Here is a 25,301-nt window from a genome sequence, read left to right on the forward strand (position 1 = left end):
AGACAAGCTATTTGAAAGACCTAATTTCAGTTTTAATGACAACATTCACTAATGTTTATCTGAAAATATAGGACACCATTAGGGTTCAGAAACAAAGATATCTTTACATTTCCCTCCCAGAATTAGGAGTGCATTGGTGGACCACCACCCTGGTCAGCAGTGGGCAGTACTCACCTCGGGCACAACAGCACATCATTTCTACTCTAGAAACAGAGATTGTAGCACCTAGAATGCAACCCCAAAACATGAGGACCATGCACACCTGCTATTGCTGCTATACAAACTGGCTTAGGCAGACAGACAAGGACATCAGCATTACTAAAACAATTAGAGAAGGTGATGTTTCTACCTGGAGACTGCTGAGTTCTCTCCACGCTCTTGAATAAACTGAATTTACTTTCAGTTTATTGTTGCTCAAATACAGTTCCCGCAGCTTTGTCATCCCAGACAAAGTCCCTTTTGGGATAATGCTTATCTCATTCTCCTTCAGCTTCAGAATCTGCAAGTTCTTTGGAAAGCCAAAGGGCACGGTGTGGAGATTGTTCCCAGAAAGATCCAAGGACTTTAGTTGCCTCAGTTTACGGAAGGCCTCCCGATGGATCTGGGGACTTTTGAGTTTATTGTAGCTCAGGTTCAGCTCTTCAAGGAAGTAAGTGGTGGCAAAGTCGTTCCTGTTAATCTCAGAGATCTGATTATGAAGGATCATAAGTGTTTTCACTCGCCGGGGCAGCCCACTGGGAATCCTTTCCAGCATGTTGTTGTACAGGTGGACAGTGTGCAGCTTCTTTAAGCCTTGGAAGGCTAAGGGATGAATACCTCGGGCTTTTAACTTGTTATTGTGGAGCAGAAGGTACTCCAGGTTCTTAATTTGGGTCAAGACATCTCTGCCAATCACCTTAATTGCATTCTTCTCCAGGTGGAGGAGGACAATGTTTCGAGGTAAACCACTTGGAATTTGTGAGAGGTTATTGCTGGACAAATCCAGATATTCGAGACTAGACAATTTCCTTGGGAAAGCAGAAAAGAGAACACTCTTCATTTAGATTCTGCAATGTGAAACAATAACCAACTCCCGCCAGGATTTTACAATCTTTGCTTTAGAGTCTTTTTACCCAACACAGCTCCCACTACTGCCCATTTCTGTCTCATGATATGACTGATTTGGACAGCAAAGCAGGGAGCTCCCGTACTGCCATTAGGGATCAGGACTAGGCACCACCATTGCTCCCCAGCCATACCAGCCAGAGAACCCGCTGGAGTCCACAGACATTTAGCCACTGGGCTGAGACCTGAGATCAGTTTTGCAGCCTACTGTTATCTCATTTGACACCACAGGCAGCAACATATGAGCAATTTCAGTGAACAAATACCACAAGAACGACACCATGGGAGCACCACCAGAACACAGAATTTAGCTCTCAGGTTCACAAAAATGTAGTCTGAGCATGAGTAATTTCTGTCTCTCTGAAAGTGTGTATTGAAACTGAAATGCAGGTCTGCTTTATAGATGATGAAATATTACTCTTACGAAAAGCAGAAATGCTAATTCAGTGTCCTAGGCTAAGGCAGTGAACTTCTTCTGACCCTCCAGCATTATGGAAGCGACTCAGGGCTAGAGCTGCTTTGTGTAAGCTACTGAATCTGGATTCCACGGACTCAGTTGAGGCTAAAATAAATCCTTAGACCAGCCATTTATACCAACTGGATGTGGATCAATGGCATTATATGCCAGGACTGAGAAGCCTTGTATTCCCTTGTATTTCAAGTCAGTTTCTCATTCAAATGAGACTTTTGATCTGCATGGCACTACATAACCCACTGCAGATGACTAGAAAGTTTTCAGGAAATGCGAGAACTAATGCATTACAGACATTACTTACTGGTTACTACACTGCCATTCACAGCTATCCAAGAATGCTCTGAATGAGCAAATATACTCTATGGGTAAAGCACTTCATTGACGCAAGTTGTAACGTTTCCCCAGTTTGGGTACATCTCAATAGCACTGTGCTGTGCTGCACAGACAGTACCATGAGAGCAAGGAGCAATACCCACCCCTTCTGCTATGACTTGTGCCTCAGCTACAGCCACTGTACTCTGTTCACCAGAATCTTAACGGAAATGGTACGTCCAACATAACCTGGAGGTGGACACAACACGGCTAAGGTAAATTACTAAGGGAGGTTTCTGGAACTGGGAAGTGGAAAAGTAAAGCACAGTTTGATACATTTTCATGTACGGAGATCAGAAAAGGTTACAGAATTAAGCTATGGGCAGGACAGATTATGTGATCCAAATTTTCAGGTAGAACAAGGGCAGCACTCCGTGCAAGCAGAGACACAAATGTTAACTTTTTGAAGTGCTAAGTCCCAGGCTAAATTTAGGACAGCCAAAGGCTATTTTTGCTGCACCAGTTTGTAGCAAAGCTTTTGCAGCCATCTGGCTATTGAACAGCACCATTGCATCCCTGCCTACTCCAACAACCATCTGCCCTGAGGTATAGCTGTGCCAGATGAATTCACAACTGTGTATCTGTGGCTGCTTTCAAGTCACCTTCACGGAAACACAGAAGTGGCTTTAGCAAAGACGAAGGTCTGGCCTAAACTTCCAGCGAACTGCCCTCGAACTGGGAAGTCCCAAGGAACCTCACTTTTGACTGGTTCGGAAGAACAGAGACCAGCTTTCAACATTGTTCTACGTGGCCTTTTCCCAGAAGGCACTTAGTACCTGGTGCAGTCGGGTCTGTGGCAATCAGGGAGCGATGCAGTCTGATGTTCAGTGTTGTGTCTTTTGTATAAAAGTATTCTGCAGTGTGAATTCAAACTGCTCACCCAGACCTTTGCTTTCGAATGGCAGCATCTGAATCTAAGCCTTTTCGCATAGACTTAGCAGAGACATGCATATCGTCATGCAGGTTTTACTAAATGTACTTTTAAAGTTTTACTTTATTCAGCAGATGTACTACTGTACCAGAAGAGATAGACAGACACAAAGGTACAAACTACAGATCTCAGTCTCACCAGAAAGTTTCATTGTCCATTCCTTCATTAGTCAAGTAGTTATTCTGTAAATACAGCTCCCGCAGACCTGTAAGTTCACTGAAGGCTCCTTTGGGAATCTTCTCTAGCTTGTTGTTCTAGAGTCACCAGAAGCACAAAGCACATTATTTGGCATGAAACAACACAAGACATTCAGGTTCTGCTCAACTAACACCAGGCAGTGAAACTTCAAAAGGGCTAGACATAAGATATTTCAGGGGGCTTATAATTAAGAAATAAATACTAATGCTAGACTGAAATATTACAACCTATTTTTATTGATTCCTCATGGAATCTTTGGGCTAAGGAGTTAGAATTCAGTCCCTGCCCCCCAGACAGGTTTATTCTGTACTTGTAGTCTTTCCACCTACGTACAAATGTATAATGTAAGCTAGGCAACTACCTCTGGAGCTTGCTCAAAACTTCTGGATTTTCTAAGACAGATTTCATCATAAAGAATTAGGTTGGAAGCTGGGAACGAGCCATCCTTCTATCATTAATAGCATTCCAAAAGGTACAGTTAGTTCCTGCAATGTAGATTCCAAAATAATTATTCCTATTGCCTTAGTGTCACTTTGGAGTAGCCTGCAGGCAGACACACAAAAAAATATAAAACTAAATCCCACTTAGAAATTTCAAATCAGAACTCTAGGAATTAGAAAAGGATAAACCACCACGAATTATGAAAGGATGTATAGAACACTGACACTGAATTTGTTAAACTTCCCAGAATCCATGTCTATACAATAACATGACGGACAGACTGGAGTAGATTCATGTGACAACTAATATAAAGTGGATATCACCAAAGACAGATGTGGCTGAGCGTCTCAATGAATAGTGAAAGGAAAAAAGAAAAAAGGATCTGTCCCATCTAAGGTACACCTTTTAGACACTTCTGGTCCACCATTGGCTGTCTCTCATTTCTCACTGTCCTGTTTTTTCCCCAGTCAAAATATAAAGGTAAATGTTACTACTGAGAGGCAGTGCACTTGAAAACAAAATGTGCATTTCTCTCTTCAGCTCCTCCACCCTTAACGCAACTGGTGACAGCAGGGAAGAACAGGAGTTCAGAGTGTAGTCCTTGCAGTCTGAGACCCTGTTGGGAACTAATGATTACAATAAATGGCCATAAAATTCAGGGGACTAGTAACTTCACACTTTGCAGAGAAAGTCCAGCAGTTTGAAAGATCAGACTGCCTTCACTTTTCTTCAAGCTGGAAAAGCCTGTTTTCCAGAAGACTTTAATGGGAATTAGTGGTGAAATGTTCAAGGGAAAAGAAAGCTGGGAGGCAACACAGAACTGCCTAAGTCCAGGGGCTGATAACAGACTCCAGTCTACCCAGGTCCAAGGAGCTGTCAACACCAGGAGCAAGCAGAACCACGACTCCCCACTGCTGCAGCTCTCCCATTGTTAACAAGACCGGGATCTCTAGCACAGACATGATGAAGCATTTTTATCAAAATCAGATGACACAGAATTCAAAATGCTGGAGACTAGTTAATACCACAGCTTCTGCTATTGCACTATTGCTGGAGAAGTTGTAGCAGTAAAGACCCACTGATCCAAACTTCCTCTGTTGTCTGAATTGCCAGTTCAGTAGCAAACAAAAATCACTGATGCTAGGAAACAGTAGTCTATGTGAAATCAGTTAGCGAACAAAGCTAGTACGTAGCGGGTGAGCAGCTGTCAGGAGAAAGAGCATGGTCAGTGGCAAACTTAACTGTGAGGCCAGTCACCGGATAGCCATGGAGAATGATCTACCTTCCTGTACTAGTACACATTAGTATCACTATATGCAAGGAAGAGACCAACAATGCTACCACACAGGCATCTGCAATACATTCCCCTGAAAACACAGAAAAGCATTTTTGTCCCCTGTGAGCATTTTTGTGTTTTGCAAAAACACACTGTTACTACTTATGAACAAAAAAGTAAGGACACGGGAGACAGCTACTGTTGAGGATGTAGCAAATGAGACAATGGGCCTGGGAACGTTTCCAAGCACAATGAAATGGCTTGGCTGTATGGTTTGAATCCCATACAAACACGGTACTTTGTCACAATTGTAAAGGAATACGAAACCTTGCTGTCATTACCTTTAAGTGTAATTTATATAGTGCTGGAGGGAGATTCTTTGGAACATACTTCAAGAAATTGCTGGACATGATGAGTATCTCCACATTATCAGAGCCATTGAACATATTATCAGGTAACCCAGCATCTGAAAGTTTGTTGTTATGAAGATATACAGATCTATTGGAAGGAGGAAAAAGATGAAGTAAAACAGATAGTGAGATCTGAGGCTTTTTGTTCACCAAGAGAAAGTTCTTTGAAAACTATATTTCAATCTTTTCTTCTTTTCCTGAGGTAATTAGATTTGTTTTTAAAATGTGCCCTTTAATTTAGCAAGGGGCATAGCATGCAAAACCAAATGGCTGGTCCAAATACTCTCTGAAATTTATGCCTATTGAAATTCCAGACCTGGATGTGAATACAAATTTCACAAGTAGCCTTATCTTCTTAAAAAGAAACAAAGTGCAAGTCTGGGATTGTGCAGTGCTTTGCAACAAAGAATGGCAGCGTGGTGGCCTCACTCAAGAGGGTTAAAACTAATCTCTGATTAAATAGATATGCCCCCAATTTTAACTTCTATTTGGAATTAAATCTGGGCTTCTTGGGCTTGAAAAAAATCAACCTGTAGATCTTTATAGAAAGGGCTGTCTCTCACCCCTCCATTCTTTCTGCCCCTCATGAAGGCTGGAAATACCCAGGAAACAGTTTCTCTCTTACTCCTAGAACTCAGAAAGGCATAGAATATTGACAGAAAGACAGCAGATTTACTCAGACTGGAAGAGTTTTGGTTTTTATTGAACTGTTGGGATCAAGAGAAAGAGAGCTTCTTATTTTCTCTTTGCTCTTCTTACTTTTAATCTTTAATACTCACAGAAATGTTTCTCCAGTCAGATTTTGAAAAACGGATTTATTTTTTTTTACACAGGTTTTAATTCCGTACAAAACAATAGACCCCTGTGAAGTTATTTCTGCTTTTCATTGGCTTAACTGCTAAATGAATTCATTTGACTTCTTTTTAACAAAATAAATTACAGGATTTTATTGACTTTGACTGCCTCTTCCTTTCCCATGTTTACCCCAATATGCAGCAGGCAACTAAAACTGTAGAGACAGGTTAAAACTGCAAAAGAGCACAGTGTCAAAGTGCACTTTCTTAACTTGTTCTTGGATTCTCTACCAGTTGCAGGGAACTTGGCAACATCCTTCTGGAAGGAAGAAAAGGCTCAGTGTGGAAACACAATTGTGTGCTCACACGCTCCAGGGAGTTCAGAGCCACACTGAAAATATTGTTCACCCTGCATGGTCAGCTGTACTTTTAACTCACAAATATTTGCCTTTCTGAAAACCTTGCTTTCCAAATAATCAGTCTGAGACTGATGAACTCTGCTGAGGGCAAATAAACAAACTGAAACAACTGTGTTAGGATTTTATATCAGCAATCTTGGAAATCAATGGGTTACTGTTCTGATTAAAACGAGTGCTGGTATAGGAAAGTGTGAAAATCACTTCAGAAGAGTACAGGAATTTTAATATGAAATCAAAATACAGCAGCTTCTGCAACTCAGGTTAAAGAACACATACATAAATCTAGATTCTTTCATGATTTGATACTGCCAGAAATCAGTGAGTGACTCAGCCTTTTCAGCTACCAAGACCCTATGAGACTAAAGGCCTAGGAAGTACAGAGTGGGAATAGGGAGTTCTCCAGTTCATCACAAGACTGGGCTCTGGGAGTTCAACTGGGTCAGCTATTATTAACTACTTCCAAACTTCCAAATGCTTGGGCGCATAGATTGCTAGCGGGAGTTTGAGATGTCTTTGCAGGATTTAGATGCTGCAGTGCCCACACAGATTACTCAAAATGCCTTCGGAAAATCACCTCCCATAGGAGGTGATCTATGTGCATCTGAATTTGAGATGGGCCAATGTGCTGCACTGGATGCAGCTGAGAAAATCACAACCTGAAACTAGCAGAGACCTGTGAAACCAGATCTGAGGGTATGAACCACTTCTGAAGGTGCTAAAGGTTTAGCTTTGATATAGTTGAATTATATTCAGCTACGCTGAGTGCTATACTCTTAACCTGATTCTATTTATTTAAATTAATGGACTACAACAAAACTAGAGATTTCTGAACAGTTAGTCTCCATTTTGAGAAACCAAAGTTGTTCTTTTCAAACTCATAACAAATAAAATGGAGACAATTTAATTTTTATCTATGTAAGTGTCTGGCAGCTAGTAAAAGCCCTTGGAATGTGTTTGTCTGAGAGATTATTTGATCTTTCATGCTGAGAATAACAAACAGTCAGCTTCTTTCCAAAAAACATATGTAGGCAATAACGTGGTTTAGCCAGATAGTTTCTTATCACCCACCAACTGCACCCAACCAGTGGCAGAACACTTATTGTTTTACTTCCCAATCCGTCACCTCAAGTTTGGTTTCTGTCCAAATGTGAGCCCATATATCTTGGTGAGATAATTGGCTGCAAAATCTGCACTGATCAAGGTATTTGGTAGGAATTTCGGAGCCACTGTTAGCTGTAAAAGAAATATACAATTAAATGCAACAATGTTTTAATCAATTATTAGACCAGCAACATAACACTTGCAACTTTATTTTCGCTAAACAGGCAAAAATAAATTAAACTAAATACAGATTACATGAACAAAAACAAATTGTCCTCACTCACTAATCTCTCCAGGAAGGAGACAGACTTTTGCTTAGAGATATGTGAATGTTTGTTTTGGTTGGAAGAGTCCTGACTCTTTTTGATAGAAGAAGTCAAGAAATTGTTATTCAGAGAGCAAACACTTTGTTTCTTGTTGTTCCTAACTCCCCAGTCTGCTGTGCCAAAAAAATCCAACCCACCTCACAGTGGCCTACTACTTACTCTCTTATGAAAGTAAAATGCGGGGGGAAGTGTCACTTCATATGTCTGTTCCAATATTGCATACATTTACAATGATCTTTTCAATGGAGGATTCAGGTTCCCAAAGGACAGGGATGCTTCTGAGCCATGGAATATCAAATGGGACTTCAAAGCAAAGACCTACTGTACAGTGATATTTTGTTCATTAAACAAGCGATGTATCAGAAACAAAATATAGAAAGGTCCTGTCTCAAAAACTTTGTAGTTGATGAGAGGTATGGGATTTGATGTGTTTGCGCCTGGTCTATTGCGATTTTCACCAGTGGTTTAAAAAAATAATGCTAGGAACATCTGCATCTGAACAAAAATTGGTGGAGTAAAAACTAGTGATCAAAAAAGCTCAGTTTTACAGAGCATCCAGAAAATACAACAGCTAGATTCACTGCGGGTGCTAATAGCAAAGCCATTCAGCTAGAAACCAGGAATACGGGTTATAATACAGGCTGGAGAACAGTCTTCTGGAAAGCATAAACCCAGATTTATGCATCAAGATTAAACCCTTGGGTAACAGATGCTGTAGTAGATACGACCCTTGAGTACATAAGCAGAAGACTATAATGAATTGCCGTAGGCAGGTGCAATCACAGTGGCTACAGAAGTCAAATACAGCACTAATGAAACCACTCTTAACAGTATTTTATGTACACACTGAGGGGCTCTGGAGAGAACATCTTTTCTAGGGAGACAGTGAATTCTTTGTCATCTAAAGCTTTGAGATCAGGATGGGAAACTTGGGCAATGGAAGAGATCTGCCTTCTGACCTGCCTGAACTTTTTTGAATCTGTAAAGCTTCTTCCTCACAGCGCTGTTGTGTGATACAGTCCTTACAGCCAGCAAGGCACAGCAAGACTCACAGGATGAGAAAATGATTTTTCAAATTTTTACTACCATAAAACTGCAATTGGTTATTAATAATAGTGTAAAACAAAAAATATCTAAAAGATGAACAACGTGTGAGAGAACAGACACTTTATTGGAGAACTACCTAACCTGAGCCTTCAACTACATATTTACCTAAAGTTTGCCTAGAACTCTCTTTACTAGTTTGACAAGTGTGCATTGACGGACTATATCCATGAACCTGTCATTTACTGGACTCATAATACAGTCCTATTTTTGAAAGATAAAAGTACATTATTTTCAGGTTTTCATTTTCACCTGTGGCAAACCCTCCATCCGTAAGCCGTCTTAAACACTTAATGGCCACAAACACAAGAAAGATCTCTCCCGCAAATCACATTCCTATCAGTACTTCCAGACAGTATGTAAGCCATGGAAACAGGCATCCTACGTATTACTACAGTTGCCACAGTACTGCTCTTGGCCTTACCAGTAATCTCTCACCTCCTGATCTGGGAGAGATGATTTCAGGGACGTGGATAAAGGCACTCATCTCCAACTAGGAAGGTCTGACAGTGCCTCAGGAAGTAGTAAGACTCTACCGTGACATAATATTGAGAATTCAAACACAGGAAACAGACTTTATCACTTTCATACACAGTGGCACATTAAAGCTTTCCTCCAGAAACACGGTCTGTTAGGTCATAACTTTTACACAAAACAAAGGGCATGGCTCAGATATGTGAAATGAGAAATATCAGAACCACAAGAAAGGGGAAAGAGAAAGAGAAGTTTCATCCAAAAAGAGTTTCCACTTGCTCAGGAATTTGCTTTGGCATTTCAGCACTTAAGTCATGAGACTAACTGATCTTCACTGGTTGACTGCATGAAGGATTAACGCTGGATTGTTGTGCTAGCACAAATAAAGTTGACTGAGTAGGTTTGACTGGTATATTGTCTAATAAGTAGCAATTTGCATTTCTCCAGCTGCAATTTTTTTGCAGCTTTACTGCTGGATCTGCCTTTCCATATGGCAGATAGTGTTTCTCCACTGTTAACTAATGAGTTAACCAATGAATTCAGCAGGATTATACAAAAGTTATTACTAGATTTGGAACAAGTTTCCTTGCTTATAACAAGCTTTGATATAAACAGAAGTACTGGATGCAGGTGAATCCCATTTCACTTTGGAGATACTGAGGAATGTAAAACCTTCTGTCACCCAAATCACCAGCTTACCAGTAAATAGTAATTTACTAAAAAAAAAAAAATGCTCAGGACGCAGACTACAGTTTGGTGGAAGAGATTTCTGTTACAACATGTGATAGATACAAATTATGAGAGTGAGGTGAAAAACTGAAAAGGAAACTACAGCATCCATTCTTTACTTGAAGTACTTTTTACTCATAAGCCACAGAAGGATAATAGTCTATTATGATTTCTTTTCTCCCACCAGCTATGCTAGTTTAACAAAAGACAATTTAGCTATGTCTGATGGGATCACAATTGAAGATAAAGCAGCATTAAGATAATCCATAAACCAAGGAGCAAACTACCAGCAAATCCCTGCTCTCCTCCAGATACCAGAGTTACTTGATCTGCAGTGTTTCCTGCTGTAAAGTGGATGCAGTCTGAAGCCAATCTGGTTTGTCCTGGCTTGTGATTTATAAAGAAATGTGTTATTTTTGTAGGTCCACAACTTCTCACTATAACTAGTTCTGACATTCGCTGACGTTTGCATTTTCTTTTGGGATCCTTTCCTCTCTGCAGTAAAGCCAGAAAAACCAAACACTTTGTTTTGTCACACAGGGAAAATTGGAGTGCAAAGTTCTGGAATATTAGTCACAGTCTGGCTTGTTCCTTTTTATGGAGTTATTAACTGCCAAGACTGTTATATGGAAATGGTGCTTGAAAGGGAGAAAAGAACACAATGTTACTGTACTAAGGAATGGGTTCTATTCTCAATCACTCCATACAGAAATCTATGGAGTGATTCTGGATGTGTCTTGGCCTGACTGAAACCTGAATGTGGCCACATGTATATAAACAAAACATCAAAAGGTCACAGATTTTAAGAGGATAATAAAATATATATACAGACATGTATATAAATGTATCTATATAAAGAGAGAGGGGGGGGGATGGAAGGGCAGGGGTTTTGTAGACAAAAGAAGCTCTGCCTGATGTTTTAACTTATACTTTTCTGTGGCATCCCAGTTTCTTCTGTAGGAAGTATTTGTGGACAATCGCTGGGGATAAAGACAGACATAATGGGAACCACCCAGAGGTAAGGATATGTGAGAAGTTATTTCCTAGCCTTGGCAGGAAAGATGTGCTTCTGTCATGACATCCAACTTGGATCATTAATAGGAAAGCACCTAGGACCTTCTCCGTTAAAAAAAAATTAAACTCCTACCAGAGCAGCTAAAAGGATAAATTGATAAATCGCAGTTTCACTCTGTGTGGGTATCCCCGCCCCACCCCCATCAGACCTAATAAGAATGGGAGCCAGGGAAAACTGGATAGCTTTTCACAGATCTTGATGACTTAAACACAGGTTTTAGGACATGTTTGTTCACAGATTTTTCAACCAGCCTCATCTGATGAGATATGCAGCATTTCACATCATTACCACACAACTTATTTGCATACAGGCAGCTACCAAACCTGCATGCAGCTGGTCCAAAGCCTACTGAAGACAGTGGTAATTTATAAATGCAGGGGCTCTCTGTACCTCCCTACACACATAAGGGAAACCTTTCACCAGTTGCACAAATAAGTAAGTGTTCAAAATATACCGGCATGTGTACCCTCTAATTTTTTAGCATACTGATTGTCTTGACCTTAGATGAACCTGCAATGGAATATCACTTTTAGCACAATTTTATGTAGGGTGTATGTTTTAAAAGAATTGAAGGCTTGCTTATTTAACTTTCAGAACTCAATTAGAAAAGAACTCTGAAAGCCTTCTGAGCCTCTTACCTTATTGTTTGCCAGGTACAGGTAATTCAGGTTCTCCAGATGCTCAAATGCTTCCTCTGGTAACCCTTAAAAACAGGAATAACTGATCAGTGACATTGGCACCTTATTGCCTCTCTGAGTGAAAATACCAGAAGGCAGCTTTCTCTCTCAGACAATACCTTTAATGCAAGATTTAAATATTTTTCATTGCCACTGAAACGATCTAATTCAGACCTATTGTTGCCTTTGGTGGTTTTTTTTTTAATTAAAAAACAAAACAAAACAAAAATATAGACTGGTAATAGCAATGGAAGACCACTAAAAATCCTAAGCATGCAAGGCTTGTGGCCAACCCCACTGGCAAGGCTCAGGTACAGAGCTGTGTAGACTTGCTGCACAGCCAATTATCGGAGCTTGCAGCAACCATGCTATCTGAAAAGCTTCTTTTGTCATTTGCTCATGAATCTGAAAATCATTTTTCTTGGAAGGACATAATCCGAGGCGGTTTAATGATCAGTCTGATCTATGACCACTATGTTGGCAAAATAACACCAGTATCTGCATGTCATAACCCTTCTCTTGTTCTGCTACCCCACAATCCAGATAGCCACGCAGTAACCAGCTGAGAGCTGAACTCAGAGCTTACCCTCCCCCAATAATTATTAATTTTCAGCTGAATCGCTCCACATCCAGCTGATCACACAAGCACAATTGCTGTCACAGTGGAAAGGCTGCAAATAACATTTTCACCTGGCACTTAGATAACTGTAAGTCAAAGGTGAAGCTATTTCCCACGTCAAAACACTGGAAACTCGGGGCTGCACTGAAGCTTGTGAAAGAAACATTAGGCCTCAAAAGGTAATAATGTCAAAGTCTGAATCAATTAAGCACAGCCCTCCTTGTGCCATGTAAGAGTGCTGTGGTTTGGGTCCCATGCATCATATGCCCACATTCTCAATAAAGGCTGTTCTCTATCAGTGGAATAGGGATAGCAACAGCATTCAGAGCAACTGGGTAACATACAAGTTAACAACTGCAGCTTTTGTATTGCATATCCTCCCCTCTTACTATTTACTCCAGTTCCTCTGTCTCTTTTGCTTTCCTTTACAAACCCCTTAAACTTCTCTAATAAGCACATGACTCAGCAAGCAAAACCCACCTACAAAGATCAAAATGGTTTTAGAAGGGTAGAAGTTGTTTTATTTGCAATATATATTTGTAATTATACTAAATTCGACAAGGACTGAACTGGACTGCACCAACTGACTGACTAGACTGAACTAAACAAGTGGACTAAGAAACAAGGTCAGTCAGAAGGAAATCATTCAGCGTGTAGATGTTTCTGGTTCTCAAGTGCATTGCATTGATATGCCTGTGGGACCAGAGGGAGTTTCCTGGATAAGAAGATCTCACGCCACAGTACACAGTGCTGCTGCCAGGTCTCCTCCACTGGTTCAGTAAGGCTGCATTCTTACAAACTGAGTATTATGTTTCGCATGATAAAGTGCCTCCATGATCTGTGTGATGGCCAAAGGAGTGAGGCTTATAGCTAACTACTCCAACCAAGTTAATTCATCACTCTGTGGCTTTCCTTATCAGCTGTCACTGGTCTCAGTGCATTAACTGGTGTTCTGGAGGCACAGGCTCTGTCCACTTCATGGCTCTGCTGGCTTACCTTTTGAAGTTAGCCTGTTGTTTTGCAAATTGAGAGTTTCCAGTCTGTAAAGACGAGCGAGCTCTTCTGGAAAGATTTCTTCTATCTGGTTATTCTAAGAAAATGGAGAGTATTAATCATCAGCAAAGTAATCCAAGAAGGATCCCAATAAACCAAGACTGTGACCTGCAATAAAATTTGGAAATGAACCCACCATGCCAAATCATTGTCAAGAGTTCTCTCTGTAATGAGCCAGACTCACATCTCAAAACCAAGACATCCAAACCCAGCAGCATCTGAAGGCCTGAACCAAGTTTTGTAGCTTGTGCTCATCTCCAGAAATAACTGGCTTATGCACTGGTAGCATACAAAGAGTATGATTACGCCTGGCAAGGCCTACAATCCATCTGCCACAGCCAAACCTTGTAGCTGCAGCGAAGCGTTTGCTACAAGGTTGGCACTGTGGATTTCCAAGTTTACTGCTTCTGTTATTCAAGTGTCATTTTAAAAACAACTTGTCATGGGCAGGGAGAGTTAAACTTTCTCTGGTTCTGCTGTTGGGGGTGACTGCCATCAGATTTTCATTAACATGCTGACTAACATTTTAACCATTAACAGTTGATTTGAGTGTTTTAGCATCTAGGGACCAGTCAAGGACCCACCATGCTGGAAGCCAGGCCAATACGCTGAAAGTGACAGCTGCTGCTCCAAAAAGCTTCTTTGCTTTTGGCAGTAAAGGCAGGAGCCATAGCTAGCACACGCCTGGGACAGATCTGCTGAGGAAGGTGCCAGCTTACATTACGTTTTTTCTAACTACGCTGCACTTGGATGGAAAGCTCTGAATAAAATCTGCACTTCACCCAGTGAACAGAATTGGCAAATAGAAGCCGTAACAAACCCCAGCTGGTGAAGGGCCAAAGAGGCATTGAAAGCCTGGAACTACAGCCACTGCTCAGGAGGAGACATGGCTGGGGCTGCTGTGCTCCAGCCCTACCCACGCTCTCAGGTGTCAGGGCACAGGCAGGGGATGGGTGCCTGCCCCAGCGCTGGGCACAGCGATCAACTAACTCAGGAGCACTGAAACCCGCTGGCGGTCTAGGACAGACTGCTGCTTCTCCCTGACGTTTGAATTGCATGTCCTTGCGTGCCCTTATCCTGAGCAGACACGACATCTCTGCAGGGGAACTATTTGCTGCAGGCACGACACCAGCCCCGCAGCCACGGCCAGTGCTTATGGCGAGGGATGGAGTCAGCCATGTTATGGCTGCTCCTGGCCCAGTCCAAGCCCCGCAGCCCCTGGCACCGCTCATGGCGAGGGATGGCGACGGCCATGTTACACCCCGGCCGCTGGCACTGCTCACAGCGAGGGATGGCGATGGCCATGTTACACCCCAGCCCCTGGCACCGCTCACAGTGAGGGATGGTGTCAGCCACATTACACCTGCTCCTGGCCCAGTCTGCACGCTGCAGGGAGAGATGGGATGCTGGGGGACACTGGTCGGGGCTGTCTCTGCACTGGTATGCTGTGTTTACAACACTAACAAACACGTAGCGAGTGCCGCCACAAAAACTCTTGTTAATGAAGTGATTTAGGCCATCCTTTTCAGAGACACCCCAAAACACAAGGCCTTAGGCAGAAACAGTAATAATGCGCTTGGTCAAAATTTCTGCTGTCGGAGCCGGGAGCGCACGTTTCCTATCTGTTTTCCTGCCTGGATCTGTGGGGTGGGAATTCACGCCGGCACCGGGCGCGTTTGGGCCTGCGGCACCTCCTGCTGCCGGCGCGACGCCGCCGAAGGCAGCGGACAGGCGCCGGCCCGGCCCGGCGGCCCCGGAGCGGGAGCTGGGGGCGGCCGCGGCTCCCTTACCTGCAGGGAGAGGTGGTTGGTCAGCTCGGGCAGCAGCAGCGGGAACTCCTTCAGGTCGATGCCGCCGCAGTCCACGACGCCCTCCTGTGTGCAGCCGCAGTCGCGGGGGCAGGCGGGGCCCGGGCCGGGCGGCCGCCGCCGCTGAGCAGCGCCCTCAGGGAAGTCGTTGCCGGCGGGCGGCGGCGGGCGGGCGGCGGCGCAGCCCAGCGCCAGGAGCCCCAGCGCCAGCAGGGCCCGGCCGCCGGCGGGCATCGCCCCTGCAAGGCGAGAGCGCGGCGGTCAGGCCCCGGCGGGAGGGGGCCCGGCCCGGCCCGGCCGAGTCCCGCGCTCCCCCGGCCCCGCGTTCCCGCTGCCCCCGCCCGGTGCGGCACGGCCTTTGGCGGCGCTTTGGGGCGCGGGCCGAGACGGAGCCGCGCCCGCGGGACCCCGGCTGCAGCCGGCGGGCTGGCAGCATCCCCCCGCGCCGTCCCGGGCTCCTCGGGTTATTTATTGCCTTTTTCATATTGAGAAACGCCAGATGACCCCGGAGGTTTCTAGAAGAGGTGATGCAATGTTATTCCTATCTAACTGCTGGTCATGCTGTTCCTCAGTTTTGCAGAGGGAAGAAAATGCTCATTAGCGTAAACCAGGTGTGCTGGGAAGTGACTGCGGCTGTCAGGGTGCCTGTCAGAGGGCTGCCTCACCGGCACCCAACAGTAACGTAAGCTCACGGCTACTGAAAACAAAATGGGCTTCCTATTGATTTTGGACAGTGCTATCTGAACCTCAGAGGCCTGGCTAACGTTCAGCTTTTATCTTTCTGGCAGCAGGTTACAATAACTCAAACAGGAGTATCTACCGGACCAGCCAGCTGGCCCTAATCCAGCCCCCTCGGTCTTATCTGTCCCCTTCTCTGATTTGGCACCTAACGATTTGCAGTCCGGGCTTGTAATTACTTGTCTTTTATCCTTTTGGCTATTGGCACAAGTATTTCACAGCGATGAGAAATTCTTATTTAAGCAGATCTTCTAAGGCAAAAAAGCACAACGCATTCATGACCTTAATACAAAACAAGCGCTCTGTTCACCTCTGCTGGCCCAGGTTCCTGCTTTGCATTGGGACAAGAACGTCCCAGAGCCAGACTGGCAGCCGTCAGAGCTGGCACGTCTCTGTTTACATCCACAGGGCTTTGCAGCTTTATGCCAGCTGAATTCTCTGGGGCTCTCACAGACTTTGGGTGCTAAAAAAGCATTGGAGGGATCCTGCTCTCAGCCACGGTCATGAAAATCTTAAATAACTTCTGTAAACACTGACTTGTACTTGAAGAAACCAGGAGAAGGTGGGATTACAGGACAGAGCATCCTGAAACATGTATGGTTTTGCTTTAGTCCTGGTCTTTGCTACCAACATGCTGGATGATTTTAAGCATTTAACATTGCTTGCTTGATCCCTCTTCTCCCTGCTCCACTATTTCACAGCTTCCGTATTTGCAAAAGCTGAATATAATGAAATTAATCTCCTTTATAAAACATTCCAGAGTTCAGATAGTGTTCCTTATGTGGCAGCTAGATATTAATAGTGAATTCAAAACTGGCCGTGTGAGTACGCCAACAGTGGATTACTAAAATCCTTAGTATTTGGTGATCTAATCTCAGAAAATATTTCAGAAATCTTAAAGAAAATAATCTCAGAAAGTATGATATATCAGATCTCTAACAAAATATTCTTCGTATATATCAGCTTACCCTTATAGATACTTACAAAAGAAACTAAAGAAAAAAATATGCAGGTCATAACCAGCCTTGCTGTAGCAATACCAACACTGTTCCCAGAGCACACAGTTAACATCATGGTTAGTTTTGGGCTGTACAGACTTGCAACATACTGACTTTTCCACACATATAGCTGAAAAGATGTTAAAAAATTAACAGGAAATATTTTATCTATTGCACACTAAAATTTGTGAGGCAATCTCACCCTGTTGTCATCAATATGCATGCTTCTGCTACGATGCCTTTGAAGTGAACGCTGCTCTGGTGCCACAGGGAGACACTTTGGATACAGAAACATCTGCTTGCATCTGGAGCGCAGGCAGTAAAACCAGGCATGATTTTGATTTTCTTTTAGTTCAAAGAAAAGTCTGAACTCACTCACTCCATTTCAACTCATTCCCATGGGCCTGATCCAAAGCCTTATTAAGAAACCTTACTGAAGGAGTAGCTCAAAACCCACTAGAAAGAGTCAGTCCTCTTCCCCTTACTGTCAGTGTGTTTTGGATCAGGTCCTTCCACCCAAAGACTGAAATTAACACTGAAATCAGCTCAGGGGTTTCTATGGTTGCATCTTTCTGAGTCCACACAAAACCACTACCGATTTCTGCACTTTGCTGCCACACAGCACCAGAGGCAGAGTGCTACAAAAGGCACAGTCTCAAGAAGTAAACTGAAGTTTCAGCACTTACTGTATGCTTCTCAGTGGTTACAGTTACTTCAATAAACAGAATCATGTTCAAAATACCCCATCTCTGTACCTATTTTTCTCCACACACATTCTCACAGGAGACACACAGATGGAAAAACATCCTCTCCTTCAAAATCAACAGGTTAACTGAGTTTGTTACCTACACTGAACATCCTTCTAAAAGCTGCAGCTGAAAGGCAGGCTGCTGGATGTTGTCCGACAATCCAGCTTTAAAAAAAAAAAAAAAAAAAAAAAAAAGAAGTGCTGAAAAACTCACCTTTGCTGTCAGAAATCAGATGAATGGAGAGGAACATTTCTCTTGCCCCCACAGGCTCCCTCGGCTCATGCCATGTCAGTTACATGCGCTGAGCTCAGAGTGAGTCTCTCCTTTCCAAGCCAGATCCTTTCCAGATGTGAGCAGCAGAACGAGAGAGAGTAATAGGCAACCCTCTACCAACGAGAGTTTCCTGCACTTCCCAACGAAATCGGAGAGGAATTTTCCAAAGTCACCATATGGGAAAATGTGAGTAGGAAAGAGGAAGCAGCTATATCTGAATATAAAGACCTGGGGAAGAAACAATCTCCCATTGCTTTTTGTCAACAGCTTGCAAGATCCATGAGATATGCCAAAAGAAAGCATGCTGGAATTGACAGAAGCAGAGACAGCGTGTGCTTTAGCATTTTGTTGCAGGACACCAGAGCTGCACTATCTGTTCCTAGATCTTTAATTTTAGTCACATTCAACAGAAAAACTGAATTCCAGGTGGGAATGTCGTCCCATTCTCTGGGGGTCTGGTTCAAATCATCCAGGAACAGACAGATCAGCAGTTTTTCCTGCGTTTCATCTCCCTCCCCTTTTAACTTCCCCCCTGGATTTCAACCCATCAAACTGATCTTCAGGGACCAGGGATAGATAGGCTGAAACTACAAATGTCTTAGAGGCAAAAGTCCCCAAATTTGATATAACACCCCATCTACCCAATCTCTTTTTTTATCTTCTAAGCCCCATATTACACCACTAAACATCAAAACAACCCTCCACCACACATAGACACCCACTCCAGCCCTAGTCACATTTAGCCTCGAAGACTCACATTTCTTATTTTTCCCCTATTAGTAAAAGAGAGGAACATGCTGTTTATAACACAGTATGCTCTAAGTGCAGCAATACCTCCAAGAAAGAAACACAGCTTTTTGCCACTGACAGGAAAGTCACTATTTTAAATATAAAGCCACCTGTTTTGTGAATGCCCCACAGTGGTCCATACAGTACCTCCCCAAATCTGCAGAGGATCTATCCTCACCAAGAACACGACCTTCTTGCTCAATTCCAAAAGAAGGTACACTGATTCTTTCCTCTCAACTCCAGCTGAACTAAAGTCTAAAGCAATTAAGTTATTTCCTCCCTCTCCCAGGCTCATATCAACTGGAACTGATCCCCCCCCCCCCCCCCCCCCCCCCAATGCCACGTGTAAGCCGCAAAAGTTAAGTGTGGGAAGTGTGTTTTTACTAAAACAAAAATAAGAAAAAAAACCCCAAAGCTGGCTGTTTTTTCTTAGTGATTCAGAGATCCAGGATGCATTTGCCTGCTACCCTTTCTATAGTTCAGTACTCTGAGTCCATACAACATAATTTACGCAGAGTTTTCAGAAAGATAAAAAGTGTGCTTATATTGGGGAACCACTCCATCTTACCCCAGTCTGCAGAGAGGAGGAAGAGGAAGAGTAGGTTGATTACCTGGGTCACTATTGACGCCAGAACAGCTGACAAAGGAGAGGAGGAGAACAGGATTCACCCTTCCCCAAAACTGCCTTTTTTCTGTGTTTTTGTTGTATGTCACATAGCATTCAGAAGTATTACAAGACATTATGAAAAAGAGGGGCATTACGCCTCCTTTAGTGGGGAAACAGAGGGACACAAGTGTCATAGCCAACCCAGGACTATCCAGCAGGACAGAGCCGGTACCAGAAACCAGATAACCCATGTGCAGAGGCAACACAGCCTTACACTATGCTATAGATTACCTATATAGGCTGGGGTTTTTTCCAGGCTTTCACTTCCTCCACACCTTATCCTCTTACATCAATATATCCCAAACTCTCAATCTCCTATCTCCAGGCCCAGTGCTGCATTTCCATCATCGGAACCCATACAAATTCCCGGGAAAACCAGAGCTGGAGTCAAACCTACCTAAAGGCATTCCAACCCACCACTAAGCCAAAGGCTGTGCCCTAGCACTGCAGATGGACTCAGGGAACCACTGCTTCTGTTCACTACAGCTTTCTAGTGCTTTCAGAGGAAAGAACTTCCACTGCAGAACTCGCAACACAGAATTAGCGGCAGGAAATATTTCCAGTCAAACCTGAGTCTTTGTACTCTGGCGTGTTCCCTGCTGATAGCTGTGAGTGGTGGTTGCAGCCTAAACGAAGAAACATTTTTCAGGTTTAAAACCTGAAGCTGAAGACTCAGTTTAAACTTTGGTATGATCACTTCTTCAGATCATGTAGATGGCAGAGAAACAGGTCCCTGGGCAAACAACTGCTAGGCTACTTCATTGAACAACTGGCAGCTGTGACAGACAGCAAGACTAAACCTTCTGCACTGACTCCAGCAGACAAAAAGCAGTGGTGGTCAAGGATAGACTGCTAACTGAGCTCTTACTTTTCAAAGATACTCTTGCAGACCTCAGCATAAGGACACGTCCAGGGCCAAGCTGCAGTATGCAGTACACTATATTCCACTACTGTAACTGAGAAAACTGGACAATTTTGTCTAAATTACACCAAGGCTGCACTTGCTTTGTGGAATCACTGAGGATCAGGATAGCACAGGGGTAGCTCAAACCTGTGAGACCCACTCAGCTCTGGCTTTGCAACTATTGTCACTCTCCTAAAGAGATTATAGGTTAAATTTAGATGTGATATCATAAACTCAAGTAACAGACACCCCAGTCAAGCAACAACAGGGCAGAGAACAAAAGGTACAACAGATCTATTGAAACATGAGCTCCAAAACAGTGGTTCTACAGGCATCAGCTCACTTGTGATCAGCATGAAGTGAAGCACGAGGCATTCAGGAATTTAAAGTTTTTGGTGTATCTTAAATAAAGATGATCTTTTACTACCCTTTATCTGATTTAAATAAGACTCTACAGAAATACTGCCATTCCTGAAGTGTCCACTGCTATGTGCTGAAACTGTGCCTTTATTTGAAAGGAGAGAAAAAAGCCCATTAAAATTCTTCTAAATGAACTTGCCGTCATTTGCTTCAAAAAATGAATAATCAAAACACAAAGAGTAAAAGAGGGTTTTGTCTCCAAAACAGGAAGGGAAGTATTTTTCAAACCTAAGAATGCACAACAGAGCCTGGCCACAAGCCTGTTGGCATCTGTGTCTTGATCTGAATGAACTTTAAGATGTCTGTTCTCCCAGAGGACATGTACTGTTTAAAAAAATAAAAATAACAATCCATGACTGCTTTTAATCTACCTGGAATATGGGATACAGGCAGCATTTTTTGTACTTTTTATACTACCCATGTTCCATTTAGCCTGCTGCAACATTATTAGGATATTTCTGTTCCTGTATCACAGTATATAACTAACATTACCCAGAGAACCCACCCAGGGCCATATAAAGCCATCTGCTTTTAAGTTAGCAATGAACTCTTCTTACAGATACAAGGTACAGAACAGCTCATGCTGTCACTCCAACAAATTACGCCGCTATTTAAGTAATAAAGGAATTTGTTCCAAACAGTTGGGGTTTTTTTCCAGCATTTGTTCTCCACATGTGGTTTGCTTCCTCAAGTGTTGATTTTTCATAGTTAAGAGACTTTTTCCTGCCTTTTATCCACCAGGCTAATTGCATTCTTATTCTTTTCTGTTTAACAAGAGCTGACATCCAGCCCAGTGCTCTGTAAAACAGGAAGTGATGTTTTTCCTGTCCCAAGGAGGTAACAGTTTAAACTGACCTCTGATGAATTGGACATATGGGAAATGGACAAATCCAGCCTTGTGATTATTTGAAATTTTTCCTATTGTGAGAGGGGAGTGAAGTCCCTTTGTCCCATCCTCCCGCATCCTGAAATGATCTATTGCCCAAAAGAATAGCTCCTTAAACAAGTTGCCACAAACCACACTCAGCTGTTCATACCCTCCTCGCTTGAGCAAACTAATCTCTCTGCTGCTTACCAAAGGAATCCCAGATTACCTTGTACTAGGAGGACTTTACACAAATAAAGCCACCTGCCAGATTCTCCATTCCCTTTCTAACACTTGCAGATACGAGCACCTGCAACAGGCACTCAAGTGTTACACACCCCCATGAAGTTATTCAAGAGGTAAAGTCAGCTCCATACAATGACATACAGCTGCAATAACTGCCTTCCACCTAGACTACCTCATCTGCCCAGAGATACTCCATCATTTATTTATCCACAGAGAGCTCTCTCACAAACATCTCAAATTCAGAATTTCGTAACAAATTCCTATTTGTTATCCTGATTAACATAGGATAGGAACAGAGATTTCTTGAAGTAGCACATTTTCTTAAGGAAAGGAGCCATGTTCTGACCCTCAGCATTTCTTCTAATGACTCAAATTAATTGTAATAAAAGCAGCAATCACTTCTGCAAACACAAATGGTGTAAAGTGTGTAAGTGTAATGTACTGCACTGTACCTATTTCTGACTAGGCAAAGCAGCAGAACTGAAACACAAAACTCGAGTTCAAAAATAAAATCTGTGCTCCAAAACCAAAGCATTCACTCAAATTCCTGCAAGCCAGATCTGCCAAGTCAGGCATCACTCTGCTCACTGGCTCCAACTCTGATGAATCTATTTGCTTTTCTTACAGCAAGGAAACATGTTTTACTTTTTTCTTTATTACGAAAACTCATCTCTGAAAAAGTTGCATGAATTTTACAAAAGAAAGTAAAGATATACCTGCCTACCCAACAGTATCTCTGTATTAACATATTTATCATAGATGGTAAGAAAAAAAAAAGACCCCATCCCAAACAAACAAACAAAAAACCACCAACCCACCCCCCAAAAAAAAACCACAACAAACCAACCACAAAACAATAGCTGCAAAGGGTATTCACCAGAGTCTGTGAAGAAAGAACATTTTATGTCTAAAGCTGAAATTTCCTCTAACGCAAACCGGCAGTCTCAGAACACTAAACCCTCTGCTTAGAGGACCAGGATTTTTTTTTCTTTTCACAAGGCCTTTGAAACCAAAAATGTAAACTTTGCTATGTTCAGTGACTGGCCACCTCTTCGCATCTCTAGCTACCTTTCTAGTTCTGCCCTCAGGTTAACAAAACAGAATTGCAATAACACAAACTTCCTAAGAAAGGCTAAGTTACAGAGAATTTTAGCTGGAGAAGAGATAATTAATGCTGCTTGGTCAAGACAGCATTACAGACTGAGAAAGCAAACTTTTGTAGAGATACTTCTAAAATGGTACAAACTTAGGTAATGCTTTAAGTTGTGCAGAGAAAATGTAACAGAACCTAAAGATAATGTCAAAATCTGCTCCGTATCACAACAGCTTTGCCTACTTCCTCATCATGATGAACAGGGCACATTATTTCTGTCCACTGTGGAATTTATTTATTCAAAGTTACTAGATTCTAAGACTGAAGAATCTAAATGGCATTTTTTAGAAAAGACCCCACCCACACCTCACTCCCAGAAAAAGGAAAATTATAAAAAGTATACTTCAAAAATACTCAGCAAGTTATGACACAAAGAAAGTGCTGAAAGTGAAGTAACACAAGACAGATGTCTAAATATGACATTAACTGGTAGATGGGGTAAATATAAAACTTTGTCCTTTACTCCACCTTCCTAAATACTGCAGAAGGAGAAATACAAAACTATATAGTTCTTTTACTTCCAAGCAGAGAAAGCAGGCTGTGCTAATCTCTCTATTACTCCCTCTAGCTACAATTGATAAGTGAACTAAACATCTACATTTAATCTGGGATTTTTCTGTTATAATGACATCATATCAGCAAGTGCTTGAACCTAAAAGTCTTGGGTCTGTACCAACCTAGAGACTTCTCTGAAGGCCAGGGTCTCAGACTTGGATATTCTCTCTCAGTAGTGAACAAATGCCAAAGTTATTTCTGCACTGTATTTTTGGGGGGGAAATGTTATTTTGTAGAGAGCTAACGCTGCTTTCATTTGAAAGACAACTACCTACTTCAATCCTTTGTGGAAGTCAATAAACAAATACACAAGAGGAAACCTGATTCATATGGCCAAACAGTATTCCAAGAAGTTTACAGTGGAGCAAGGCCATATTCGTCCTATTTAACACCAGACTAATGCCTTGGAAAAGAAGATAAAACAGTGGGGTGATAAAAGCTGACTCATCCAGACATTGAAGACCACGGCTGAGTACAAGAGCTGCAGACAGGTCTGAACACTGAGTGCCCAGACAGTAAAGCAGTTGAAATTCAATATAAATAAAGGTATGCATATAGAACAGTAATTTAAAAAAAGTTTCAGCTTCACAGTGCAGAAATAAGCACCAAGTTAATATAAAAGAAATGAGCCCTCAGTTTTAAGAGATCCAAGAAAGCAATAGCTTAAAACTAGCAGGGGTCAGAAAAGCACCTGGGGAAAGAAAAATAAAAGCAAAGAAGGATCTTGTATCTTGAAAGCTTTTTAACAGGCCAATCAGAATGCAGCATACAGGAAGGATACATGGATGTCTAAAAGGTCACAAGGGTCTCTCCACGTGAGACAGTTAAATAGAACGTCCTCTTCTTTAAGCTATGAAGCCTGAAGGTGGTAGGGCAACACTATGAACAGGAGGAGCGCTTTGAAGCTGTTCGCTGTTTCTTCCATTAAAAATAAACAACAACCAAAAAGCAACTAAGACTTATAAAATAAAACAGCAGTGTATAAGATAAAAAGGAATAAATTTAATTCCACAGGACATGTAGGTAAACTACAGAAATTCTTGACCCATCCTAAAAAAGCTGTCAAGGATTCAAAAGGAACTGGACAAGCTCATGAAAGACTATGCACCAAGAACTTTAGATACAGACATGCCACTTCAAATTCGTGAGCTGGGAAAAAAAATTAGTATCACTCTCATCTAGGAAAGTATCTTGGGTAAACAGATGTTTGGGGCATCTTCATATTCCTTCCAAAGTATCAATGGTCAGAAATTATAGTGGGCTATATTTCTGGTCTGATTCAGTATAGCCATTCTTACTGCTCAGCAAACTCTTAACCATTCACTCAAGACAAGCAGAATGATTGGCTTGAATTAGCTAATTTATTATGATTTTAGTCAAACCAGAGAAGTGAAAGTTTATGCATAAAGTTCCTCAGTTGTGGCCCACACATGAGGATATGAAGTGTATATATACTGGACTGAGATGTAGTATCTACTGACAATGACCAAGGAGGAAAAAATGGATGACTGCAGGCACCCTTCGTGAGAACCTGTATAAAATACTAAATTCAGTGCAT

General features: G+C 42.4%; 1 protein-coding gene across 3 annotated transcripts in view; it reads right to left on the minus strand.

Moving 5' to 3' along the window:
- Positions 1-25,202, minus strand: part of PODN (podocan) — a 32,142-nt gene extending 6,940 nt beyond the window's left edge. The window contains exons 1-9 of one of the 3 annotated variants that reach the window (XM_080406279.1): positions 19,081-19,195; positions 18,085-18,372; positions 15,369-15,625; positions 13,522-13,615; positions 11,868-11,932; positions 7,544-7,653; positions 5,139-5,295; positions 3,021-3,136; positions 350-1,007 (exon numbers count right to left, since the gene is read on the minus strand). In XM_080406279.1, the coding sequence (XP_080262405.1) occupies positions 350-1,007; positions 3,021-3,136; positions 5,139-5,295; positions 7,544-7,653; positions 11,868-11,932; positions 13,522-13,615; positions 15,369-15,625; positions 18,085-18,121 (1,494 nt within the window). In that variant the 5' untranslated portion in view covers positions 18,122-18,372; positions 19,081-19,195. Of the gene's footprint in view, positions 1-349; positions 1,008-3,020; positions 3,137-5,138; positions 5,296-7,543; positions 7,654-11,867; positions 11,933-13,521; positions 13,616-15,368; positions 15,626-17,324; positions 18,060-18,084; positions 18,373-19,080 lie in introns of those variants that run through there. The other 2 variants (XM_080406278.1, XM_080406280.1) reach the window with 2 other exon arrangements.
- Between the last annotated feature and the right edge of the window lie 99 nt (positions 25,203-25,301).

Source organism: Falco punctatus (genome assembly GCF_963210335.1).
Source record: "Falco punctatus genome assembly, chromosome: 11".
Classification (NCBI taxonomy): domain Eukaryota; kingdom Metazoa; phylum Chordata; class Aves; order Falconiformes; family Falconidae; genus Falco; species Falco punctatus.